The 20514-nt window shown below is 51.6% G+C and overlaps 6 protein-coding genes across 6 annotated transcripts; 4 read left to right on the top strand and 2 right to left on the bottom strand.

Annotated features, from left to right (window-relative positions):
- Window positions 1-222: 222 nt before the first annotated feature.
- On the bottom strand, window positions 223-2116 carry ASPACDRAFT_23824 (splicing factor cactin; the record flags this gene model as incomplete). Its single annotated transcript, XM_020199228.1, has 4 exons — window positions 223-300; window positions 358-984; window positions 1050-1526; window positions 1604-2116. The coding sequence occupies 4 exons, from the start codon at window positions 2114-2116 to the stop codon at window positions 223-225; spliced, it is 1695 nt and encodes a 564-aa protein (XP_020059464.1).
- A 331-nt stretch (window positions 2117-2447) lies between these two features.
- Window positions 2448-4232, top strand: ASPACDRAFT_40444 (uncharacterized protein; the record flags this gene model as incomplete). Its single annotated transcript, XM_020200752.1, has 3 exons — window positions 2448-3356; window positions 3449-3545; window positions 3613-4232. 3 exons carry the CDS (start codon window positions 2448-2450, stop codon window positions 4230-4232), a joined length of 1626 nt encoding a protein of 541 aa, XP_020059463.1.
- Window positions 4233-4562: 330 nt separating this feature from the next.
- On the bottom strand, window positions 4563-8851 carry ASPACDRAFT_23239 (WD repeat protein; the record flags this gene model as incomplete). Its single annotated transcript, XM_020199179.1, has 2 exons — window positions 4563-8412; window positions 8622-8851. The coding sequence occupies 2 exons, from the start codon at window positions 8849-8851 to the stop codon at window positions 4563-4565; spliced, it is 4080 nt and encodes a 1359-aa protein (XP_020059462.1).
- Window positions 8852-12203: 3352 nt separating this feature from the next.
- hmt1 (putative vacuolar ABC heavy metal transporter (Hmt1)) lies at window positions 12204-15977 on the top strand. The gene is made up of 3 exons (XM_020204665.1): window positions 12204-12985; window positions 13073-14199; window positions 14258-15977. The coding sequence occupies exons 1-3, from the start codon at window positions 12629-12631 to the stop codon at window positions 15576-15578; spliced, it is 2805 nt and encodes a 934-aa protein (XP_020059461.1). The 5' UTR covers window positions 12204-12628; the 3' UTR covers window positions 15579-15977.
- A 327-nt stretch (window positions 15978-16304) lies between these two features.
- ASPACDRAFT_76195 (Mth938-like domain-containing protein) lies at window positions 16305-17511 on the top strand. Its single transcript, XM_020204664.1, has 2 exons — window positions 16305-16939; window positions 17059-17511. Exons 1-2 carry the CDS (start codon window positions 16429-16431, stop codon window positions 17262-17264), a joined length of 717 nt encoding a protein of 238 aa, XP_020059460.1. The 5' UTR covers window positions 16305-16428; the 3' UTR covers window positions 17265-17511.
- Window positions 17512-17701: 190 nt separating this feature from the next.
- On the top strand, window positions 17702-19907 carry ASPACDRAFT_76194 (alkaline phosphatase). Its single transcript, XM_020204663.1, has 2 exons — window positions 17702-19308; window positions 19362-19907. The coding sequence occupies exons 1-2, from the start codon at window positions 17808-17810 to the stop codon at window positions 19670-19672; spliced, it is 1812 nt and encodes a 603-aa protein (XP_020059459.1). The 5' UTR covers window positions 17702-17807; the 3' UTR covers window positions 19673-19907.
- Window positions 19908-20514: the final 607 nt, after the last annotated feature.

Raw genomic sequence — 20514 nt, 5'->3', positions numbered from 1 at the left:
CTGGGATAGAGTCCAATACGTGATCAGATGGATTAAGTTTGCAGTCCAATCAGAAGAGCGAGAACGGCTCTTCGCTGTACGCGGACGAATTCGTCCCTGTGGAACCCAAACCTGACGATATTTTGCCTCTGGCATACGCTAGGGTTTTCTGTGCGTTCCATACCGCCGGAACTCCGAGAATCGCCTTGATTTTACTTCCGGTAGTAGATCTGGATAATCGAGTTAGTATAGCACCGGGATGAGACGTCGGTAAGGGACTCGACTCACCCGCTTGAATTGAAAATGTAGTTGCAGAATTCCCTGCCGACACCGTCAATTCTCATTTTCTTTATACGAAAAAAGGTGGATGTCACGTACTTTGTCGAAAGTACTCTTGAAACCGCGTTCTCGCTTGGCACTGTAATCCCACTCCTTATCCACAATGCGAAAGGCGATATCTTCATACGGCGGGCCGGCCATAAAACGAATGAGACATGTATCTTCTTCCCCTGCTTCCGCAAAGGACTGACCGCGCTTGCGGCCATTTTCCCGCTCAATACGGTAGGTCGGAGCTTTGGTCTTGTCAATCAGATCTGGGTAGAAAATATTGAACTTGTAGCCCTGAACGACTTTCGGGGGTGGGTTGTCGTGGTCATAGTGGGTTTGGTTGTACTTGTTCCACTCGTAGCCCATTTGAACACGGTTGAAGTACCGCGGCTTGCGGGGTCGATACTTGCCTGCCCACAAAGGTTGGGCGCCGGAGCTTACAGCTTCCTCGCCAGTGAAGATCTCTTCATTTTCACTCACTCCCTTCGCCAATTCGCGTTCATAGAGGGCCTTGGTCGCTTGAGAAAAGTCATCGTTTGGAATGGCCGAGAACCTAGTTAGGGCACTAGGAACTGGCATGTTTGTTGCTTGGTTCAGGGGAGTAGCCGAAGGCTTCTCCGCATGTCGCTGGCGCAGCGGCACAAATCCCATCTTCAAGATTTTTTGTCGTTCCCGGGCCTGCATAGTGTTGGCATCAGTCTTTCGAGGGTTGATTTATGATACATAGTGCAAATTGGACTGACCACTTGACCAAGAAAAGCACTTTCATCGACAATCTCCAGTATCTTGTCCTCTGGACGAACCTGAAGCAATGGGTCCGGATCGAGGCCTTCAAAGTCGTGATGATCGGGTTGAGCGTTACTCCCCGAGGGGGGCCGGATAAAGGGAGCCAGCGGAGCGAGCTTCGCTCGCACAGATTCGGCCTCCTCGCACTGTTGTGTGCGCAGCCCCTTAACTCTCTCATCTATGACATCTTGAAACACTTTCTTCAGCTTGGCGCGAGCTTTCCAAACAGTGAGACTGCGCAGAAGTTCTTCCCAGTAGTCTGTGTCGATGGGTTCGTTCGAATCCAACTTTCTCCTAACTTGCACCTCGAGTGTCTGAAGTTGTTCGTAGGACTTGGGACTCAGCAATCGGTTGATGTCGGAAGCCACGGAGCTGAGCGCTCGACCTTCAGGCCCGGTGATCTTTTGGCGATCTCGACAGATGACCTTCATCGTCTGTGCCAGAAAGGATAGTGGTTAGCATCGTCTAAACAACATTCTGGCCAGCCGGAAGACCAAAGGGGACTTCATACCTTCCAAAACTCCCGATTCTGCGAGTTCTTTTCCAGACTCAAAAAAGTATCAATATCCTTCTCTAGATCCAGCAACTGTGCCGGCGACAGTCCTTCAAAGACACCATCGGGGTCCACCAGATCGAGCTCCGAATCGGCGATTTCATCATCTAGAGGGTTCCTCGTAGGATCGATCACCCGTAGAGTAACAGTGAGCCAGTCGATCGGCTTGGCTCTACCTTCCTTCACCCGGATCTCTGCCTTCTTTTTGGCCTGCTTGAGAACGAAGATGTCCTCCTGCGCCACCCATTCTCGGACCTGCTCATCTTCCTGAAGCTGATTGAGCCGCACCTGGTCCTTCATAATCCGCGGTCGCGACTGCGACGGACGACCTTCTTCGCCTCTCCAGGCCCTGCTGGAGTCGTATTGCTGGTCTCGGTCGTCATATCGGCGTGGGTGCTTCTGAGGATGACGCGACGGGGAGCGAGAACGGCTGCGCTTCGAGCTTGCTCGCTCGGGAAATCGCGATGACATCCTGTTGGGGGGAGGCCCAGGATTAATCCGAATTCGTCGTGAGTATACGATAGTAAAACAAAAAGAAATGAAGAAGAAGAACGAACAGGGTTGTTCAGTGGCTGTCAAATGAGGAGCAGGCTTTCCAAGTTGCACTGTTATCGGATAGTCCAGAGATCGGGTTGACAGGTTCCCGCACCAGGAAGGTCAATCGATCGCGCCGCCGCCGCGGCAAACCTTCTCTATCAGCACGTGCATCTAATCTATTGCCTACCAACCCGCTGGTGCCTTAAATAGCGGCTCTTACTTCTCAACTTACCATTTAAAGCAAACCCAACCAGTCGCGGTCAAAATGCCTTCGAGATGGCAGAGACTGCATGTCTCATCCTCTGGCAATGTCCCCACTCTCTTATATCAATTTACCTTCACTGTGGACGGATACGAGCTGTATATCACCGACCTTACATACATGTGGTCGGAACATTTGGATCGTAAATCTATACTGCGACGAGCAGATGAAGACGACACCACCATTGACCCCAGTGAAGATAACGACCAGTTTACAGTGCTTCTACAGAAGATAGAAGAGGCGCTGCATCATGACTCTGGGCATAGTGCTGCGCTCAGCCGGGGCTCAGAGGGTGCGAACCTACACCTGTTCACCACAACAAAGCTCCCGGCTCCGCTCAACCCTCTCCGATGGAGGTTTTACTTATCCCAGAACCCTCATTCTACGACTACTGACCATCTGCTCTTGCCGCTGGTCAAATCTGAGGCCGTATGGCAATCGCGGGAACAGGTTTTGATCGACCAGCTGATGAAGAAAGACTGGGTCTTAGGGAAGCTCTTCGACAAGCTCGAAGCTCTAGGTATCGACATTGGCACAGTCTTCCCTGGCGTCTCCGGTCATCGTCCGGGACAGAAAGACACGATGCTGTCACATACTGCCAAATACATCAAAGGGGTCGAGCCATTCGACAAGGACTCCTGGATTCGCGAGACCAATGTATCCTTTCCCGAGCTCAGCTCCGCGGCCAATCTTGCCACGGAAGCCACTGGCTCCGGGGTTGGTGCTGCCGATAGAGTGCGAAACCTCACTGCCCCAGCAGACGGATGGTGGAAGCAGCTCTCAACTGCAGTCGTGGACTCGTCGTCCGACAATGAGCCCCGGAAGCCTGCCGTAGAGAAGCGCCAGTTTGATGGTGGTCTCGAGACTGACACTGATAGTGGAAATGAGGATGACGACGACGACGACTTTGAGGTATGTTTTTTCAGCCCGCTCGGCCTTTCTAAGCAGTTCAGCGTTCACTATCTTTTCTCGCCCTAGCGACAAGAAACACCGCCGCATCTAAGACGCACCACAGTCAAGACGTCAAGTCCAAGCCCTGGTGCGGAGCCAAGCTCAACAGGGCACGGGACGAGATCACCGTCAAGGTCGGAGCATTTAACAGTACGGAAGACTACTAAAGGTGGTGGCCTTGGTGTAATCGGCGGCAGGAAAAGACTACAGTCGAAAGAGAAGACACCGCCCTCTTCTGCTTCAGAGGTCGACATCCCAGAACGGAGAGCCAAGCCATCAATACCTCCCTCCAGAGCAACAGATAGCGATGCAACCGCCTCTGAGACAGACGGAGACGACGACCTCTCTTCACCCCCACCACCGAAACCGAAGGCACCAGCACCAGTCAAGCGCGGCCTTGGAATCATAGGCGGCAAGAAGAAAGAGCAACCACCATCTTTGCCATCATCTTCAAATCGGCAACCCTCTCAACCACCATCAGACCAGCTGTTTGAGTCAAAGACCCAGACCCCGCCCAAACGGCCCGGTCGGTTGGGGGTGATAGGAGGTGTTGCACGCTCTACTAAGCGCACTGCGGAATCTCAACCACCAACAAACGCTGCGTCATCTGCCAAATTAGAACACTCGGATGATGCACCCGAAGGAGCCACTGCAGAACTAGCAGACCCGCGAGCAGCCCTTTCAGTATCTCAGGAACAAAAGCCTGAATTGACACTACCCGCGGAACAAGAGAAAGAGGAGAGTGAACAGCAGCGGGCCGACAGGAAGCGGGATGAATTGAAACGACAACTCGAGGCGAAGGCCAAAGCTCCAGCCAAGAAGAAACGAAAATTCTGAACTTGGCTTTCCGGAGACTACTAACATGAGTTGAAAGCACAGGACACAGTTTTGTGCTGGTTAATTAGAAGTTGTATTTTGGATAGGCCGGCGGCAGGAATACCATTCTCTTGGGTCATCCACATTACTACTACAATGTAGGCGCATTATATTATGTACAGTCATCATTATCGATCCGTTGGAACTTCTGTCCACTGGCAATTCGAGGCTGGGTGCTAAAGCCTCACTTTACAAGATGAGACGACAGACAGAAACATGGAAAAAAAGATAGATCGGCTCGGCCTTCTGCCGATTCAATGACGTCGGTCGCTCGTATGGATAGATTCAGTATCAATTGCTCAGCCCACTGCCGCTGCCACCAAAGCTTGTCCGATGGCCACTTCGCCGCGGCTTCCCTTGTTCACTAGGTGTCACTAGTCGCACCTTTTTGGGAGACATCGTGGTAGAGGAGGCTCCACTGGGCCCAGCGCTGGTGGTAGCCGTGGTCGAAGTGCTTCCAGCTGATGCACCAACCCCCAACATACCACGCACCTTCTCCACGGCCCTGCTTTCCCCTTTGGCCCATGTGTCTCGTTTGACAAAGCCTGCACCTGCTTTGCGACCAGCGGAATCTCGTTTCTTGGACTCCTCTAGCAGAACAGACCGGTTATGTTCACGGCGGGGCCCTGGCCCACAATCATGCATACACCCCGGGGTCGCGCAGCCACCCTCGCTGATGGATACATCACTTAGCCAGGTACTGATGCAAGCTAGATGTCCGCCGTGGCCGCAGCCTTGACACCACATCCAGAGAGTGGCTCCTCTGGGCCGACGCGGTTGAGTATTTTCGGAGAACATTGCGTCCATTTGCTGTAACTCGTATTGAGGTATAGATTCTGTTTCCAAGGAGGAATGCGAAGCGGACAAGGTATATGGTGATCCTGACCCAAGATCGGGGTGATCCGAGGACATCGATAGCTCTGCGATCCATTCTGGAGGAGGGTCAACACTCATACAGATAGCACACGGATCCTGTGGGGTGTTGCAACGATAGCATCGCCCATTGTCACTCTTTGGGTTCTCATATGGCCGTTTGCATGAGAAACAGAACACGTTCATGTATGTGTCCGCCTGGGCATATTCGTAAACTGCTGGGTAAGACGGCACGCAGAGGAGCCGGAGCTCGGCCGCCTCCTTGTACATTGACTGTCGTAGTAATTGTTCGTTGTAGGCTTTGAGAATGAATTCAGTCTCTTCGCTGGGAAGGATCTTGTCGCATTCCTGAAAAAGAGCGCGCAACTTTAGGAGCAGGTGAGCAGCAGACTGGATGTCAACAACAGCGCCACTATGATAGTGTCTGATCGCCTCCTTGAACAGTATCTCAACACTCCAGGGCTTGTTAGTGGTTGTATCGGGAATGATTGGAATGCTGACGTCCGAAAATTGTTTCAACACTCCAGAGGTGCTCCGAGCACCCCACTCAATGGGCCATGTTTGAGACCTGTCCTCGAAAGTACGAGACTCCAATGGTTGGCTCTCTTTGAGGAGCGGAGGGGGGCTGGACGGCCGGTCAAGATGAATAGTATCAGAGCCTGGAGGCTCTTCCTCGAACGACTCGCTGCTGAGCATTTCTGTCTCATGCGCGATGTCAGGATTTAGGATGGATGCTCCTCTACTCCTGGTTCTGTTATTGTTTGAACTGGGTATATCCACCTGCTTGCCTCGGCTCACGGTCCCCGCTGCATCATGAAGTCTTGCAGCAGAATTAAGGGAGGTGCCCATGTACTTAGAAGGATGTGAACTTTCTGTTGATGCGGAAAACATTGGGAAGCTTTCTGATGACTCTTGGCGATGAAACGTTGGGGGCTTGGCAGATTCCATCCGAGATTCCAAGGTCAGTACTTTTTTTGGATGAAGCCTGTAATCACGAATTGCCGCTCTTTTGTCCTCCAACTTCAAATCATAATCATCCACTGCAGAAGCGTCCTTTGGAATACCCGCAGGCTTTCTGGTATGCCAGTCTGTCCTGCCGGTTATGGCTCGTGGTGCAGATCGCTGGTCATCTGCCAGATCATGGGCTACAGAAGGGCGCAAGAAATCAGGTGGTAAACTTTCAGGCGCAAAATGAGCGCCTTTATTTACCTGCTCTCGGCTCTCATTGAAGTCGCGGCTTGGCCGAGGATCAACGTCCGATACCGATGACCAATCGTTTGAAGACATTGTCCCGATATTGGGACTCAAGACTGAGGCAGGAAGAGGTTGAATATCTGTAGTATCATTTAAGGATGTCATGTGGGATATTGAACTATCCAGAGACCCGAGTGGAGAATCAGGTAGGGGCTGCGCAAGCGGGGTGGTCACAGTCGAAGCACCCTCCGTATCAGTGAGAGGATGCTTTGATGTATCGCTCTCAATGACGCTCTTGATCAGCTTGTTCTTGAATTTGTCCTGTCGACCGTCTTCCATTGTCCGCTGCTTTTCCGCGACCGGCCCTTCTTTCGACGGACGTTTCTTCATGACCCGAAGTCCCTTATCGAGCGAGGGGGGCTGCTGCTTCGCCCTAAGTTCAAGCTCCTGGATGACCGCGTACTGGATGACCCGCCAGGTCTGAGCAAGCTTGAATAAAGATATATCTTCGGAGCACTGGGCATTGTGGCCAAGTGATTCAAGCAAAGACTGTATAGAACTCTTGGGAAGAATGTCAGGCTCATCGAGCAGAGGATGATAGTGCGAAGCTAGATACTGGTATGTATCCTGATCCAGTGTGGCTCCCGGGATCCCTCCAACAACCCCGAGCTGACGTACTTCTGGGGTTTTGATCTGGGACAATAACCTTTCTAGAGGGAGAATAGGAACAAGCTCCGATGCACTCGGGGGAGTACTGCCTAAGGACTTAGACGGTCGAATGCTACTTGACTTACTGTATCGATGCCGCGTCGAGGTGAGCTGGGCGTCATCAAGGAAATCGTCCACAGGGCTCTGACTCAAGATTTCCCCACTGCTGCTCTCGTCCTGTCGAGGGCCTACAGCCTCAGCGGTGCTGGGTCCGAGAGCACTTCGTCGAGGACGCTTCTGGACAAAGGCGAGCACTTCTCCACTTGGGCTCCAAGCAACAGCACAGGTTGACCGTTGATTGACCACTTGAGGGGCATATCGAACATCTGTCTGGGTAAAAGCGCCGGCTTCACCCACCGTCCATAACAGATCCTTCGAATGCCAAAGCAGATCGGTGGCGTGAGCGTCATAACGATCAAACTCGCGGAAGGGAATGTGGGGCCGGCGAAGATCCCAGAGATGAATTCGGGGGTCCTCCTTGTCGTAAGATGTCACTACCTGCGACGACTGCCAATCACCTGCTCCCTCCGGCTCCCTCGCCCATGATGGGGGCCGCCAGCGCACATTGAGAACAGCCTGAGGGGTGCGAAACTGAAAGGCCGGCTTCTGTCTTCTTTCTGCTGAAATGGAGAAATCCCAAACCTTCACTTGCCTGTCTGTGCCTCCACTGACAAGGTGCTTTCCATCAGGATGCCAGTCTACCGAATAACAGGGGCGATCATGAGCAGTAATCCGCATCAACGGCGCACTGGTCTTGCGGCAATCCCACAGTTGTATAGCTCCACTGTCTGTGGCTGTTGCAAACAGTACTCTGTCGGTCGGTGACCATCTGATATCACGGATAGCATCACTGTTACCGTTGAATAATTCCGTACTTCCACATACTAAGACGCCCCGTTCTGCCGATGCTGTCCGCAAATCCCACATGCGGATCGAAGAGTCCTGGCTTCCAGACAACAGCCACGATGAATGGTATGGATTGAAGGCTAGGCGGTGAACTTGACGGCTATGGCCCTGAAACCGGCAGCATTCTAAGCCAGTCCGATACAGATCGTAGACAACAATGCGGCCATTGGCCACCGCGGTGGCGATGATTTGGTCATGCTCACCATGTGACCACTTCACATCTCTAACCGTCAGCTGGTCTTTGTGCCGAGCGGAAAGCCCACTCCCAACATGATGAGTAGAAGAATAGCTAATAATTGCACTGCGAAGATTGAATTCCTCGGACGAATGATCCGGCGAGACACGGATCGTTTTCAAAATCTCTTTGCCGCCGATAACTGCATGTGTCCGCTGGGGAGATATATCTAGCGCAGCTATAGGAATCCCAGTCTTATGAGAGATCGTCTGAGAAGCACCAGGTCTAAGGAAGATGTCAGAGTCATTCACCTTTCACATTTCAAGATGCTTAGAGCTTCTGTCACCCCGGTCATCGGGACCAAATTACTAGGTAAAGCCAAAGCACTAATGGGGAGGAAAGAAGTAAGGGGGAGGTAGGGCAAGAGTCGAGCGAGGGCGAGGAAGCAGTATCTCGGAAGGGCGGGGGGGAAGGAGGGGAGTGGAGAGCTATACAAGGACTTGGACCTAGTGGAACGGGGACCAGCAGATAGATCTGCACGACCACTTTGCGTATGCGGACTGGGAGGTCGAGACCCGGAGAAAAAAGGCTGGGCAAATCTTGCCAAAGCACTGGCCGCGCGGTTCGAATACTTGTGACTTTGTTGCACGGGAGCTGGAGGTGGGGGAGGCGGCGGCGCTGGGGAGGTGTTGCCTCGGGGGGGCAATCGAGAGAAGTCGGCCATGATTTCCAGGGTCAGAGACTCTCTCGGAGGTCAGTCATTCATGACTTAACCGGATGAAAATTGGGGCCCCATGGCTGTGAAGGTTTTTCCCCGGACGAACAAACAAGAGTGATGCACAGAAGAGAGGTGGGGAATAGGAAGGGAAAGGAACCTGGAAAGGAACCTGGAAAGGTAAAGCCAAAGGAGAACGAAAGGGGGAGGCGGAAGATGAGTGAAAGGGAGGGGGGCAGCTGATTCCTGGAACTATGATTTCAACCCGGGAAACAAGATGAAGGTGGATGTTATGAAGAAAAGGTAAATCATGAGTATGATTGGATATTGAGGTGATACCGTCGAGGACCAGCAGTAAGTAATTGTAGTAGTAGTGCAGGAATGTGAGGCGGACAGTGCAATAATGGAGCAACAAACCGCCTTGGATGGAATTCTGCCGGTTCAATAAATGACACGGCTTGATACCTGAATTGGTTTGGTTTAGAGCGAAGATCCAAGCTGGGGGCGAGCGATTATGTAACCTGTGGCAATAACTAGATCAACTTACCCCGTGATATATTATCTGCTTGCCCGGCGAAAGGTAACGCAGATTTGAGGTCGATACAATATACTGTCCACACTATGTGCAAAACTCGTCGATTTCCATAGGAAGAGATACCTCGGTTATGGGAGAGCTAACTAGAGTACTCATGTACTGTACAGTACATACAGTACTGTGACTTACCGGGTGTTGCTGAGTTTGGTGTTCTTGGGAACTGTACGGAGGGAACTCCGTACGATCAGTTCGCTATCTTTACTTAACTTTCTGCAGGCTGGAAACTGATCTATAGCTTTCAGTATCCGTATCATCGAAATTATTCCTTCGCCGCCCGATCTGACTGCTGCCTATGATGGGAGCAATTTTCCTGAAACTAGCTTAAATAGCTTGTAAACGGTATCTCAAACAAGATTCCTCTTCCCGTGTGGCCATCCACCCACATGAGAACGAGAGGAAAGACGGGGAAAAATCTTGTGGAGGGAAGAGGGAGTTGGTTGCGGAAAAAAAAAAACATTCTCTGTATAGTAGTGTGGATGGATGCAGACAAGGGATGCATGCAGGTTCAGGGCGGTGTGCAATCACGAGTCGATGGGGTTCGATCGGATCAAGAATTGTTCCTGTCCAACCTGCAAGCATAATTACGACACCCGCCTATGATGATCATGGTTGTCTTACCCTCTCACTTTTCTCCCTAGGGAGGTGCTTAAATCGACCGCCACCTATCGGTAGACTCTTCCCATGCATGTTGAGCGGTGCGGTAATTGAGACAGGAAGTCCGAGATTAAGCAGTTGGGGTGGCCATGTCATTGTCTCACTACTCCAATGGTCCGGTGCTGTACATTCCAGGCGTTGTTTTAGATCATCCGGACATTCGGGACTTCAAGGTGGGACAAGCTAAAATGGAACTAGTCTGGGGCGGTTACCGAATGACTCGTCGAAATCGTGAGGGATGCGCCTAATTGTCGCGGATGAAGAACGCCTGCTCCCTGCACCATCATAGACGCTTGCTCTTTGGTTATAGTCGGCTGATGCGTGGTTATATTGGTAGCTTGAATGGAAGGGGGAGGGTTTGTTTTCTAATTCTGCACTGCCTCTATCGTTTCTGTCCATCTCGTCGATATATGGGGTGGGTGGCACAACGGCCTCAATAGATGAATTATATATTTAACGCCAAGAGTGTACTCTGATAACCATTCAACAATGTATACATGGTATTCATCTAAATATCTGATTTTGGCCAGACAAATCCATACCGACAGATGTCCCTGAAAACCTGCCAGCCACCTACGCATCCTTCGAGCGAAAACACCTGCATCTGAAAGGGCTTGATCCATCGACAATCCCGCCCGTATTTCGTCCTGTGAGCGCCATGGTCTTTATCTTTCAGCAACACCAGCTCCAGCAGGAGGAGGGGTCAAAGTTGATGGACCGGCATCTGGGCCGTGATGTGTCTTTGCTCCAACCGGGGTCAGAGGCCACTCAGAGAGCTTCTCCTCCATCCCAGCACATAGTCTTCCAGGGAATCCCCGAGCGGTTAATTACTGCGGCAGCTCAGGCCTTCCATCATTCGTCCTCCTCGTCCTCGTTCCATTGTTACCTTCTCGCATCGATCTGCGCAAAGCCCTCCTCCATCGAGATCTGTCATGACATACCCCTACAAGTGACCCCCTCCAGTTGCTTCTCGCTTGTCGCCATCGGCGGAGCTCATGCGTGTGCCTCATGGTGTCTTTATGTATCAACTTGGCGGTAACTTGCAGTTGTGCCATCTATTCTACTACGTACTTACCGACTTACCAACCTACCCCACAGGCCTTCACCTCCCCTCATCCGCCATCACCTGTCTCATTCTTCTTGAATAGACGGAGTAGTGCTTGAGAAATCATTGTCACTCCTTTTGAGTGGATTCTTTTCCTTCAGCACACTGGAACCTTCATTCCAACCCCTGTTCTCATTGGGCATGATGCACCTCTACACCTCTAAATCCCCACGGGATTCCACCAGAAGGGTGTTTACAACTGCTGGTACATCCTAAAGAGACAAACGGAATACGTACTACCCTGTAGTTTGATCATTCCAGACCATGATCTATCCTTTCTGATTGATTAGGCCCTCACCCTTTCTATTTTAATTTGACTCATACCATTAAACTGCGCATAGGAGGGGATGGTGGGAGGCAAAGGTATTAAGAGAGACCAGAGAGAACGCAGGTGAGAAAGAAAACCTCCGATGCTGCCTGCATCTGATCAGCCGGGAATAATGAAAACGACCGTTGGGGCGAGGTACGTAGGGCGGATATTCCTTCTGTTCTTCTTTGCTTTCTTTCCCTCGTTGTTTTGTTTTTTTTTTTTTTTTTTTTTTTTTTTATTTTTTTCCTGCCTTCTGCCTTTCTTTTTCTTTCTTTTTTTCCTTTTCGAATTTTCTATTTTTCTTGCTCCAAGGAAACATAATCATAATAATAATATTAATGCTAGATATTATTATTATTTTCCTTCCCCTCGCCTTCCGGATCCAACCAAGCTTAATACGGAACTAGCTTTGGAGACCCAAGCTAGTGCAGTTCTGGTTCTCGACTTCTTCCGCATCCACACCGTCATTCCATCTTCCTCTCGTCAAGCTGCTATTTGTATCCAACGATCCTTTCCTCTCGTGTGCCTCTGGTCTATCCTGTCCTTTTTTTCCCTCCTTCCCTTCCCTTCCCTCCCTCCCCTCCTCTTCTTTTAATTTGTTTCTTGCATGACCAGAGATATTGGTGCAACGTACACCTCCGGTTGCCAACCTTTTACTCTTCTTTATAGTCTTTGCTTAATCAACCTGTATTCTCCTTCTCCTGTATCTATTACAGTCCCTTTTTTTCCTCATTTTAACCTCATTTTAAGTTTTTAACCTTCACGCCCTTATCCTCTCTAAAAAATTCTTCTCTTTCAATTCTCATATCTGCGCTTCTTCCTGTCTTTTTGCGTCAAGAATTTCTTTGCTCTTAAAATTTAATAGAACATTACAAGACAGACATTACCTTACTACTTCCCACGTGTCCGCCGGCTCTCGTTCAACTCCCGGCTTTCTTCGTTCGACGAATCCCTGATCACAATTCGCCTCGAACCTCGAGTACTTTCCCGCACTCCAAGCTCTCACCGCCTGTCATCTATATTCCTCGTCCTGGAGAAAGGGTCGCGGTCGCAGTGTCATGGAAATTATACCTTGAACGTCTAAGGAAAAATCTCGGTCATTGAGTGGACATCCATCACACCATGGATCCTCATCATGCAACCCGGGAACTCCTGGGGTACCTTCGTACTGGATCTCCAATTCTCCTTCTCCTCGTCTTCATCGCCTCGTTTATTGCCAATTCTATCCTGGCAGCCAAGAACGTGAATCGCAATAGCCAAAATGCGCAGACGGGACCTGGGGGAAGACCGCTCCCCAAGCGGTCAAGGAGCACAATGACCGTACTCAAATCTCCTCAACGATTTTCTCAGAACGCGAAGATGCTCTTCAAATGGTTTTCAGTAGGAATTCTGTTGACCATTGTCGCAGAAGGTGCGCTGAATGTGTCGCATGTCATCATTGCTAGATCGGAGCATTGGTGGTGCGGCCAGTCCGTTGTGGTAAGTTCGCTGCTTTGATCCTGTGGAGCTCCCTGTGTAATCGCCATGTGTTGTCCGCCCTGCGAAGCAGCTTCTAATTTTCCATAGATATATGTCGTTGGGTCATTCTTTGACTATGCCATTATCCTTGTCTCGCTGTTGGACACGAATCCGTCTCCGACATTTGCTCAATTCGTCCCATGGCTCATCGCAATTCCAATCGAAATCGGTGTTCTTGGCACATCCCTCTCTATCTACACTGGGCCCCATCGAGAACCAGTGGTTGGAGATCCTATTGGTGGTCGTCTCCGACATGGGATAACTCCCTGGGAAGTGACAGGGGTCGTTTTCAATTGCTTCCGAGTGCTCATCCTCGCCACCATGGTCCTTACTTATATCGCGAACTCGATCAACGTCAACCCAAAGAGGGAACGAAGCCATGCGTACGGCTCTACCGAGACTACGGGACTACTCGATGCCCACAATGTAGAGAATGGGGATGGCTATGGTGCGACAAACGGCCATGGTGCGACGAACGGGCATGCTCAACCTTCGAAGCCTACCGACCCATGGGTACGCCCGACCACTGTCCCTTCTACAAGCTGGTGGGAATACTTGAGTGGATACTCCCTGTTCTTTCCATACCTCTGGCCGTCCAAGTCCCGCCGTTTGCAGATTGTGGTGGTCATCTGTTTCGTGTTAATCGTTTTGCAGCGCATTGTCAATGTGCTTGTCCCATATCAGGTGGGTGTCATCACGAACATCCTCTCTAGAGAGGATGGCGAGTTCAGGATTCCGTGGTTCGAGATCTGCTTGTATATCCTCTACCGATGGTTGCAGGGCAACCAGGGACTAATCGGATCCTTGCGCTCAAATCTATGGATCCCTGTGAGCCAATACTCGTACATGGAGCTGTCGACCGCGGCTTTCGAACACGTGCACGGTCTCAGTCTCGATTTTCACTTGGGAAAGAAGACGGGTGAGGTGCTATCTGCGCTCAGCAAAGGTAGTTCGATCAACACATTCCTCGAGCAGGTCACCTTCCAAGTTGTTCCTATGCTGGTCGATCTTTGCGTGGCCATTGTCTTCTTCTTGATTTTCTTCGATGCATACTACGCCCTTGTGGTCACCATCATCACTTTCTGCTACCTTTACGTCACAGTGCGCTTGGCACAGTGGAGGGCGGAGATTCGGAGGGAAATGGTCAATAAGTCCAGACAGGAAGATGCCGTCAAGTAAGGGCTAGCTTGGGCCAACGTTTCACTGTTTCGGAAGCTGACGAAATCACCACAGGAATGACTCGATGGTCTCCTATGAAACCGTCAAATACTTCAATGCCGAAGACTATGAGTTCGGCAGATACCGCCAAGCCGTGTCAGACTATCAAAGAGCCGAGTATCACGTTCTTTTTTCTCTCAACCTTATGAATACGTCACAAAACACTGTCTTCATGCTGGGCTTGCTCATTGCCTGTTTTATCGCTGCATATCAGGTGTCCATGGGGCAGCGAGATGTAGGTCAGTTTGTGTCATTGCTCACCTACATGGCACAGTTGCAGGGGCCTCTCAATTTCTTTGGAACCTTTTACCGTTCCATCCAGTCCGCCCTTATCAACTCAGAGCGAATGCTGGAGCTTTTCCGGGAACAACCTACCGTTGTAGATCGCCCTAGCGCAAGGCCTCTGTCCGTGTGCAGCGGCCGGATCACATTTGAGAATGTTGAGTTCTCATATGACACGCGGAAGCCGGCTCTGAACGGCCTCACATTCCACTGTGAACCAGGCACCACGACGGCTTTGGTGGGTGAGTCTGGCGGAGGAAAGTCCACGGTCTTCCGACTACTTTTCCGCTTTTACAATGCCGAACGCGGTCGTATGTGCGTTGATGGTCACGACGTTGAAAGTATAACGATCGACTCTCTTCGGCGGCACATGGGCGTTGTGCCCCAGGACACTGTCCTCTTCAATGAGACACTGATGTACAACCTGAAATATGCTAACCAGAACGCCACGGACGAGGAGGTATATGAAGCGTGTAGAGCGGCTAGCATCCACGACAAGATCCTGTCCTTCCCCGACGGGTATAACACTAAAGTCGGCGAGCGTGGCCTACGGTTGAGTGGAGGAGAGAAGCAACGGGTAGCCATTGCTCGTACTATCCTCAAGAATCCGCGGATTATCCTTCTGGATGAGGCGACCGCCGCTCTCGATACCGAGACGGAGGAGCACATTCAAGGGGCACTTGCTAGCCTTTCTCGTGGTCGTACCATGCTTGTCATTGCTCATCGGTTGAGCACAATTACAACGGCAGACCAAATCCTAGTTCTGCATGAAGGACGCGTTGCTGAGCGTGGCACACACGATCAACTGCTGGCTATGAAGGGCCGCTACGCAAGCATGTGGCGCAAGCAGATTCGGGCCCAGAGAGCCGCAGCCGAAGCTCAAGTGCTACAAGATCGAGCCCAACGCTTGCGTAGTGCATCAACGTCGGGCGCTGTTGGCGATGATAGCTCCAGTCAGTCTGACGAGGATCGGAACAGTAACGCCCATGACGCGGCAGGTCGACCAAGTCAGGGTCAATCTACCAACAAGCCTACCGAAGAAAGCCGAAGATGAGGGCCTGAGTCATTGTATAGATGGTACGGCGTTAATACCACGGGTGGCATCGTTCGTCCTTGTCTCGCAATCCACTTCTACCAGCTGTCGTGGAAATTGCGCGAGACTCTGGCGATTCAGATTTGTAGCCAGCGACATATTATACAGTCCCACACAATCGTTTGAATACAAAGGCATCCTATCGATTTATCACTTGTATGGCATTGCTTTCATTGCCATCTCAGGGGAGACGTCGGGTTGACCCCTAGATCGGCCCAAGGTTACGAGCATGGAACCGTGAATGAAACGTGTTAGACGAATTGCATTTAGCTGACTACCTCATGTGTTGCACTTTGCCAACATAGTACTTAATACAAAAGAGTTTTTCAGGATAGCATCAAAGCTACGGAGTAGATTGATTACTGCAATGGTACGGAAGTTCAATAGTCAACAGTTCGGTATTCATGAATACTCAGTCTGGGGCCGGTATTTGTGCCTGGCAGTTCTGGGGAAGTTTACTATTGGCTGCCGGCCTATTGGCTCGTAAATTATGGATCATGCGGCCACCGCCTGCCCAAGATAGTTAAGGTAGTTATGCCGGCGGGCGCCGCCTGCGCGGCGTTCCAATGTCGGGAGGGATGTCTCAAATGGTCCGGAGCTCCAAGACGGACTTAGATATTTTGTGCTAACATCATTATCGCTCCTGCCCCTGCACATCCTCTGACGGGTTTCAAATACCAGTTGAATGGAATCTGTGCTCTAAGGTTGATTCTCTCAACAGTATCAAACCAGGAATACTTACAGACCTGGTTCATCATCATCATCATCATCAACATCACCCACCGCGAGTCCTAGCAGAAGCTCCACCACTATGCACAGCCCATCACCCCAGCTTCTGCGCGCCTTGCGTACTTCCATCTTCGCTGACCGCAGCGTCAATCTCTGTGCCCAGCTCACATCCCGATCTCGCTCGCCTTTCTCTCGGATTGGCCTCTCGGCCTCATCTCCGCGGTACAACAGCAACAATGCCCGCCCTACCCGCATGATTCCTCGCGCCCACAGCGCAAAGCCCTCAAGTCACGACCGCGGCCCTCAGTCGACGGAGGACACGCAAACGGACTTCGCCGCCCTCAATGTCCTCGGCAACATCCCCGCGCCGACCACTGCGATCGATGCCACACTGGACACTGGGTTCCACCTCAACAACGGGGTGAAGATCACCGGTGGCGACGGCGTGATGCTTGTGGGCGGAGAGGCGTTCCCGTGGCGTCCGTGGCAGGTAGCCGCCGGGGGTCATCGGGATGCTATGCTCAACAAGAAGAGTCAATTCGAGCTTGACGAGCAGGCCTGGGGTGTATTGGATCTGGTGTGGCCTCGTCCTGGTAAGTCACGATATCCTTTGCTTATCCTGTATGCCAGGGAAAAAAGCAACAAAAAAAATAAGGAGGAAATAAGATTGATAGATGTGTCGCTAACCTCCTTTGTTCCCCGTCCCCAATAGATCTTCTCATTCTTGGCATGGGTGAATATGTTTTCCCTCTATCGCCGGAAACGAAGAGATATCTCAATTCCCTGGGCGTGCGGGTTGAAGTGGCCGACACTCGCAATGCGGCTGCACAGTTCAATCTGCTTGCTACTGAGAGAGGAGTGTCGGAGATCGCTGCGGCGATGATTCCGATCGGATGGAAGGGGAATATCAGAAGATAGATTACTGTTTATTGCATATCACTTTGTGGTGAGTTGTTCATGGTGGATGGTCTGGTACACTCAAGACCTCGGATGCGGAGGTTGATAGCTGTAAATTACGAGGTTGGGGAAACAGTATCCTGTGTGAGAGGGTACTAGCACGCCATGGAGAGAACCTCCACTACGGGCTTGTTTTTTTTTGTTTCTCTTTTCTCTACTCTTATTTTTTTTTCTTCTGTGTTAATGTATGTATATTATGCCAAAAAAAAGAGCATTGAGACTGCATGGATAACACTTACCTAATCTATCAAAGTGAGGCGGTGACGTCGATCCCCCGTACGAAGCCATTCCCAAAACAGCAAGTCAGGGTCACGCTGGCCCATTGATTGCTTATCAGCTGCCCCGAGTTGCTCCTGCAGCTGTGACTTCGTCCTCGTCTTCTTCTCCTCTCTCCTGTTGTCTTCTTTCTCTCATTTTCAACTTCCATTAAATACTCAGATTTACTGTCACTACTGCGCAATCATACATTTATCTTTCGTCTTCTAGAGGCAACAGCACAGGAACATGGCGCGACAAGAGCCACTCCTGGCCTCGCGCCCGTCCTCCGATCGCTCGTCCATCCGCAACGCCGAGGAAGAGGACGCTCTGCTCACCGGAGAACGCACCAACCGCAGTCAGGGCCGGGGCTGGACATTCTGGAAAGACGTTGGTCTTTTCACATGGGCCTTGCTCGCCACCGTCGCTGTGATTGTTCTGTCTGTTGTCTATCAGCACGAGGCAAGCCGAGTCAATGATCACTCCAAGCATCCGTGGGGCCCCGGGGGGAAGCCGACCGGCAAGCGCAACCTGATCTTCATGGTGTCGGACGGTATGGGCCCGGCCAGTCTCACCATGACCCGGAACTACAAGCAATACACAGAAGGGCTTCCGATTGACGATATTCTCGTCCTGGACCAGCACATTATCGGTACCTCCAGGACGCGGTCGAGCTCCAGCCTCGTGACCGACTCCGCCGCGGGCGCCACGGCGTTCTCCTGTGGCTTCAAGAGCTACAACGGTGCCATTTCCGTTCTTCCCGATCACTCCCCTTGTGGGACAGTCCTCGAGGCGGCCGCTCTTGCGGGCTACAAGACCGGTCTGGTGGTGACCACCCGTATCACCGACGCAACACCAGCCTGCTTCGCTTCCCACGTCAACCTTCGGCAGTATGAAGATCGCATCGCGGAGCAGGAGATCGGCGAGCATCCTCTGGGCCGGGTGGTGGATCTCATCATGGGCGGAGGCCGGTGCCACTTCCTGCCTAACTCGACTGAAGGAAGTTGCCGGGCTGACGATCGTGATCTTATTGAGTTGGCGAAGACGAATGGATTCCACTACTTGAACGACCGGGAGGGATTCGATTCGCTGGACGGAGGCGCTGCCGTGAAGTTGCCGCTCCTGGGTCTTTTCGCCGAGAAGGACATCCCTTTCGAGATCGACCGCCGCAGCCAGAATGATGTGTATCCGTCTTTGGAGGAGATGGCCCGCACCGCGCTCAAGGCGCTCAGCGAGGCTACCGCTGACAGTGACAAGGGATTCTTCCTCATGATTGAGGGTTCCCGCATCGACCATGCTGGCCATGGAAACGACCCAGCTGCCCAGGTCAACGAGGTGTTGGCTTATGACAAGGCTTTCGCGGCCGTCTTGGACTTCCTTGAGAAGGACTCTACCCCTGGAGTGGTGGTGAGCACGTCCGACCACGAGACCGGCGGTCTGGCTGCCGCGCGACAGCTCCATGCTTCCTACCCAGATTACAAGTGGCTTCCTGGGGTGCTAGCTAACGCTAGTCACTCGTCCGAATACGTGAATAAGAAGCTCCAGGATTTCATCGCCAAGGAAAGCGACTCCTCTGCACAGAAGAAGTTTGTCCGGAAATTGCTGGAGAAGGATCTCGGCATCACAGATGCCACCGAGGAGGAAATCTGGGCCGTGCTTGATCCCGACTCGCCAATCACTCCCCAATATGTGTTCGCAGACATTGTGAGCAGAAGGGCTCAGATTGGATGGGCGACACATGGACATTCTGGTATGCGTCCACCTTATCCCATTGTTGATTGATTCACTAACCATCGCATTTAGCTGTTGATGTGAACATTTATGCTTCCTCCACGAAGGATGCCTGGCCTCTTCTTGGAAACAACGAGAACATCGATGTGGGATCATTCCTCACCAAGTATCTCGATCTTGATTTGCAGCCCATTACCGATAAGCTGCAAGCGTCCGAATACTGGTCCGTGGCCTCGTCAGAGCATCAGGTCGACACATCATCGTTCGGCTGGCTGGGTGACCCACTCGGTGCCGATGTCCGCACTGAGGGGATGGACGCCTACCATGGCGAGTTCAAGCGCTCGCTGACGGAGGGAGGCTGCAACTGCGGCGGTGCTCACTAGACTTATAGTCGGCTGTAACAGGCAAATGTATACTCCTCATTCTTACTTACTTCAACTGTCATGTCATGACAACTTTGCATGGTCATACTGGCGTCCGGGCGGCTGGATCATAACCACAACAACAACCACATTCATCAGGGCCAATTGGTTTGTCTCATTTCATGGTTGGTCAAGTTCTCTACATAGTCTTCTACGATCGAATATTTACATGAACAAGATGAGCATAAGCTTGGAGTCCTTTGCAGCAAAGCCCTCAGTAGGGGGGGCAGGGGGTGGGTCCAAAGTACAGTACCAATCAGAAATCAACCTCCTTGTGCTCTACAACTACTCAGTACCTAATAGCCCATCTTCACGTACATACACTCTATCTCTGCTACAGTAGGCTTCCCCTGAGCCCCACCCACCCCATCCTCGTAGTAGGCTTGTCTGCTAAGCGAACCCGACCGAATGCGACCCGAGTTGAGGTCACGTGAAGTTCAGTGAGAATGGACCCTCATTGATCTCGCGTGCGGTATACGCGCATCATCGTCGATAGCGTAAGCCCGAAGTAAGCAACGCGATACGGGGAGGACTCTGACGGTTTTCGGGGGAATGAGCTTCGGTCATGTGCGTCGTTTGGTTTCTCGAATGCAAGGCTAATTCGGCTGCTGGATGGTTCTCTATTCAGAGAATGGGGTGGGGGATGAAGATGCGGCGGGTTGGATGCATGGAGGGAATGGCATGGCTGGTGTTGCTAGGTGAGCGGATGGGTACGCCAATAATGGCTTTCGGTCGAGGAGGATAGAAGAGTGGCTGGAGTAGAGGTCACTGATACTGTTATCGTAGTTAGGTCTAGTGGTTTA

Source organism: Aspergillus aculeatus (genome assembly GCF_001890905.1).
Source record: "Aspergillus aculeatus ATCC 16872 unplaced genomic scaffold ASPACscaffold_3, whole genome shotgun sequence".
NCBI lineage: Eukaryota > Fungi > Ascomycota > Eurotiomycetes > Eurotiales > Aspergillaceae > Aspergillus > Aspergillus aculeatus.
Note: the sequence above shows the minus strand (reverse complement) of the source record. Positions and strands in the feature narration are given on the sequence as shown.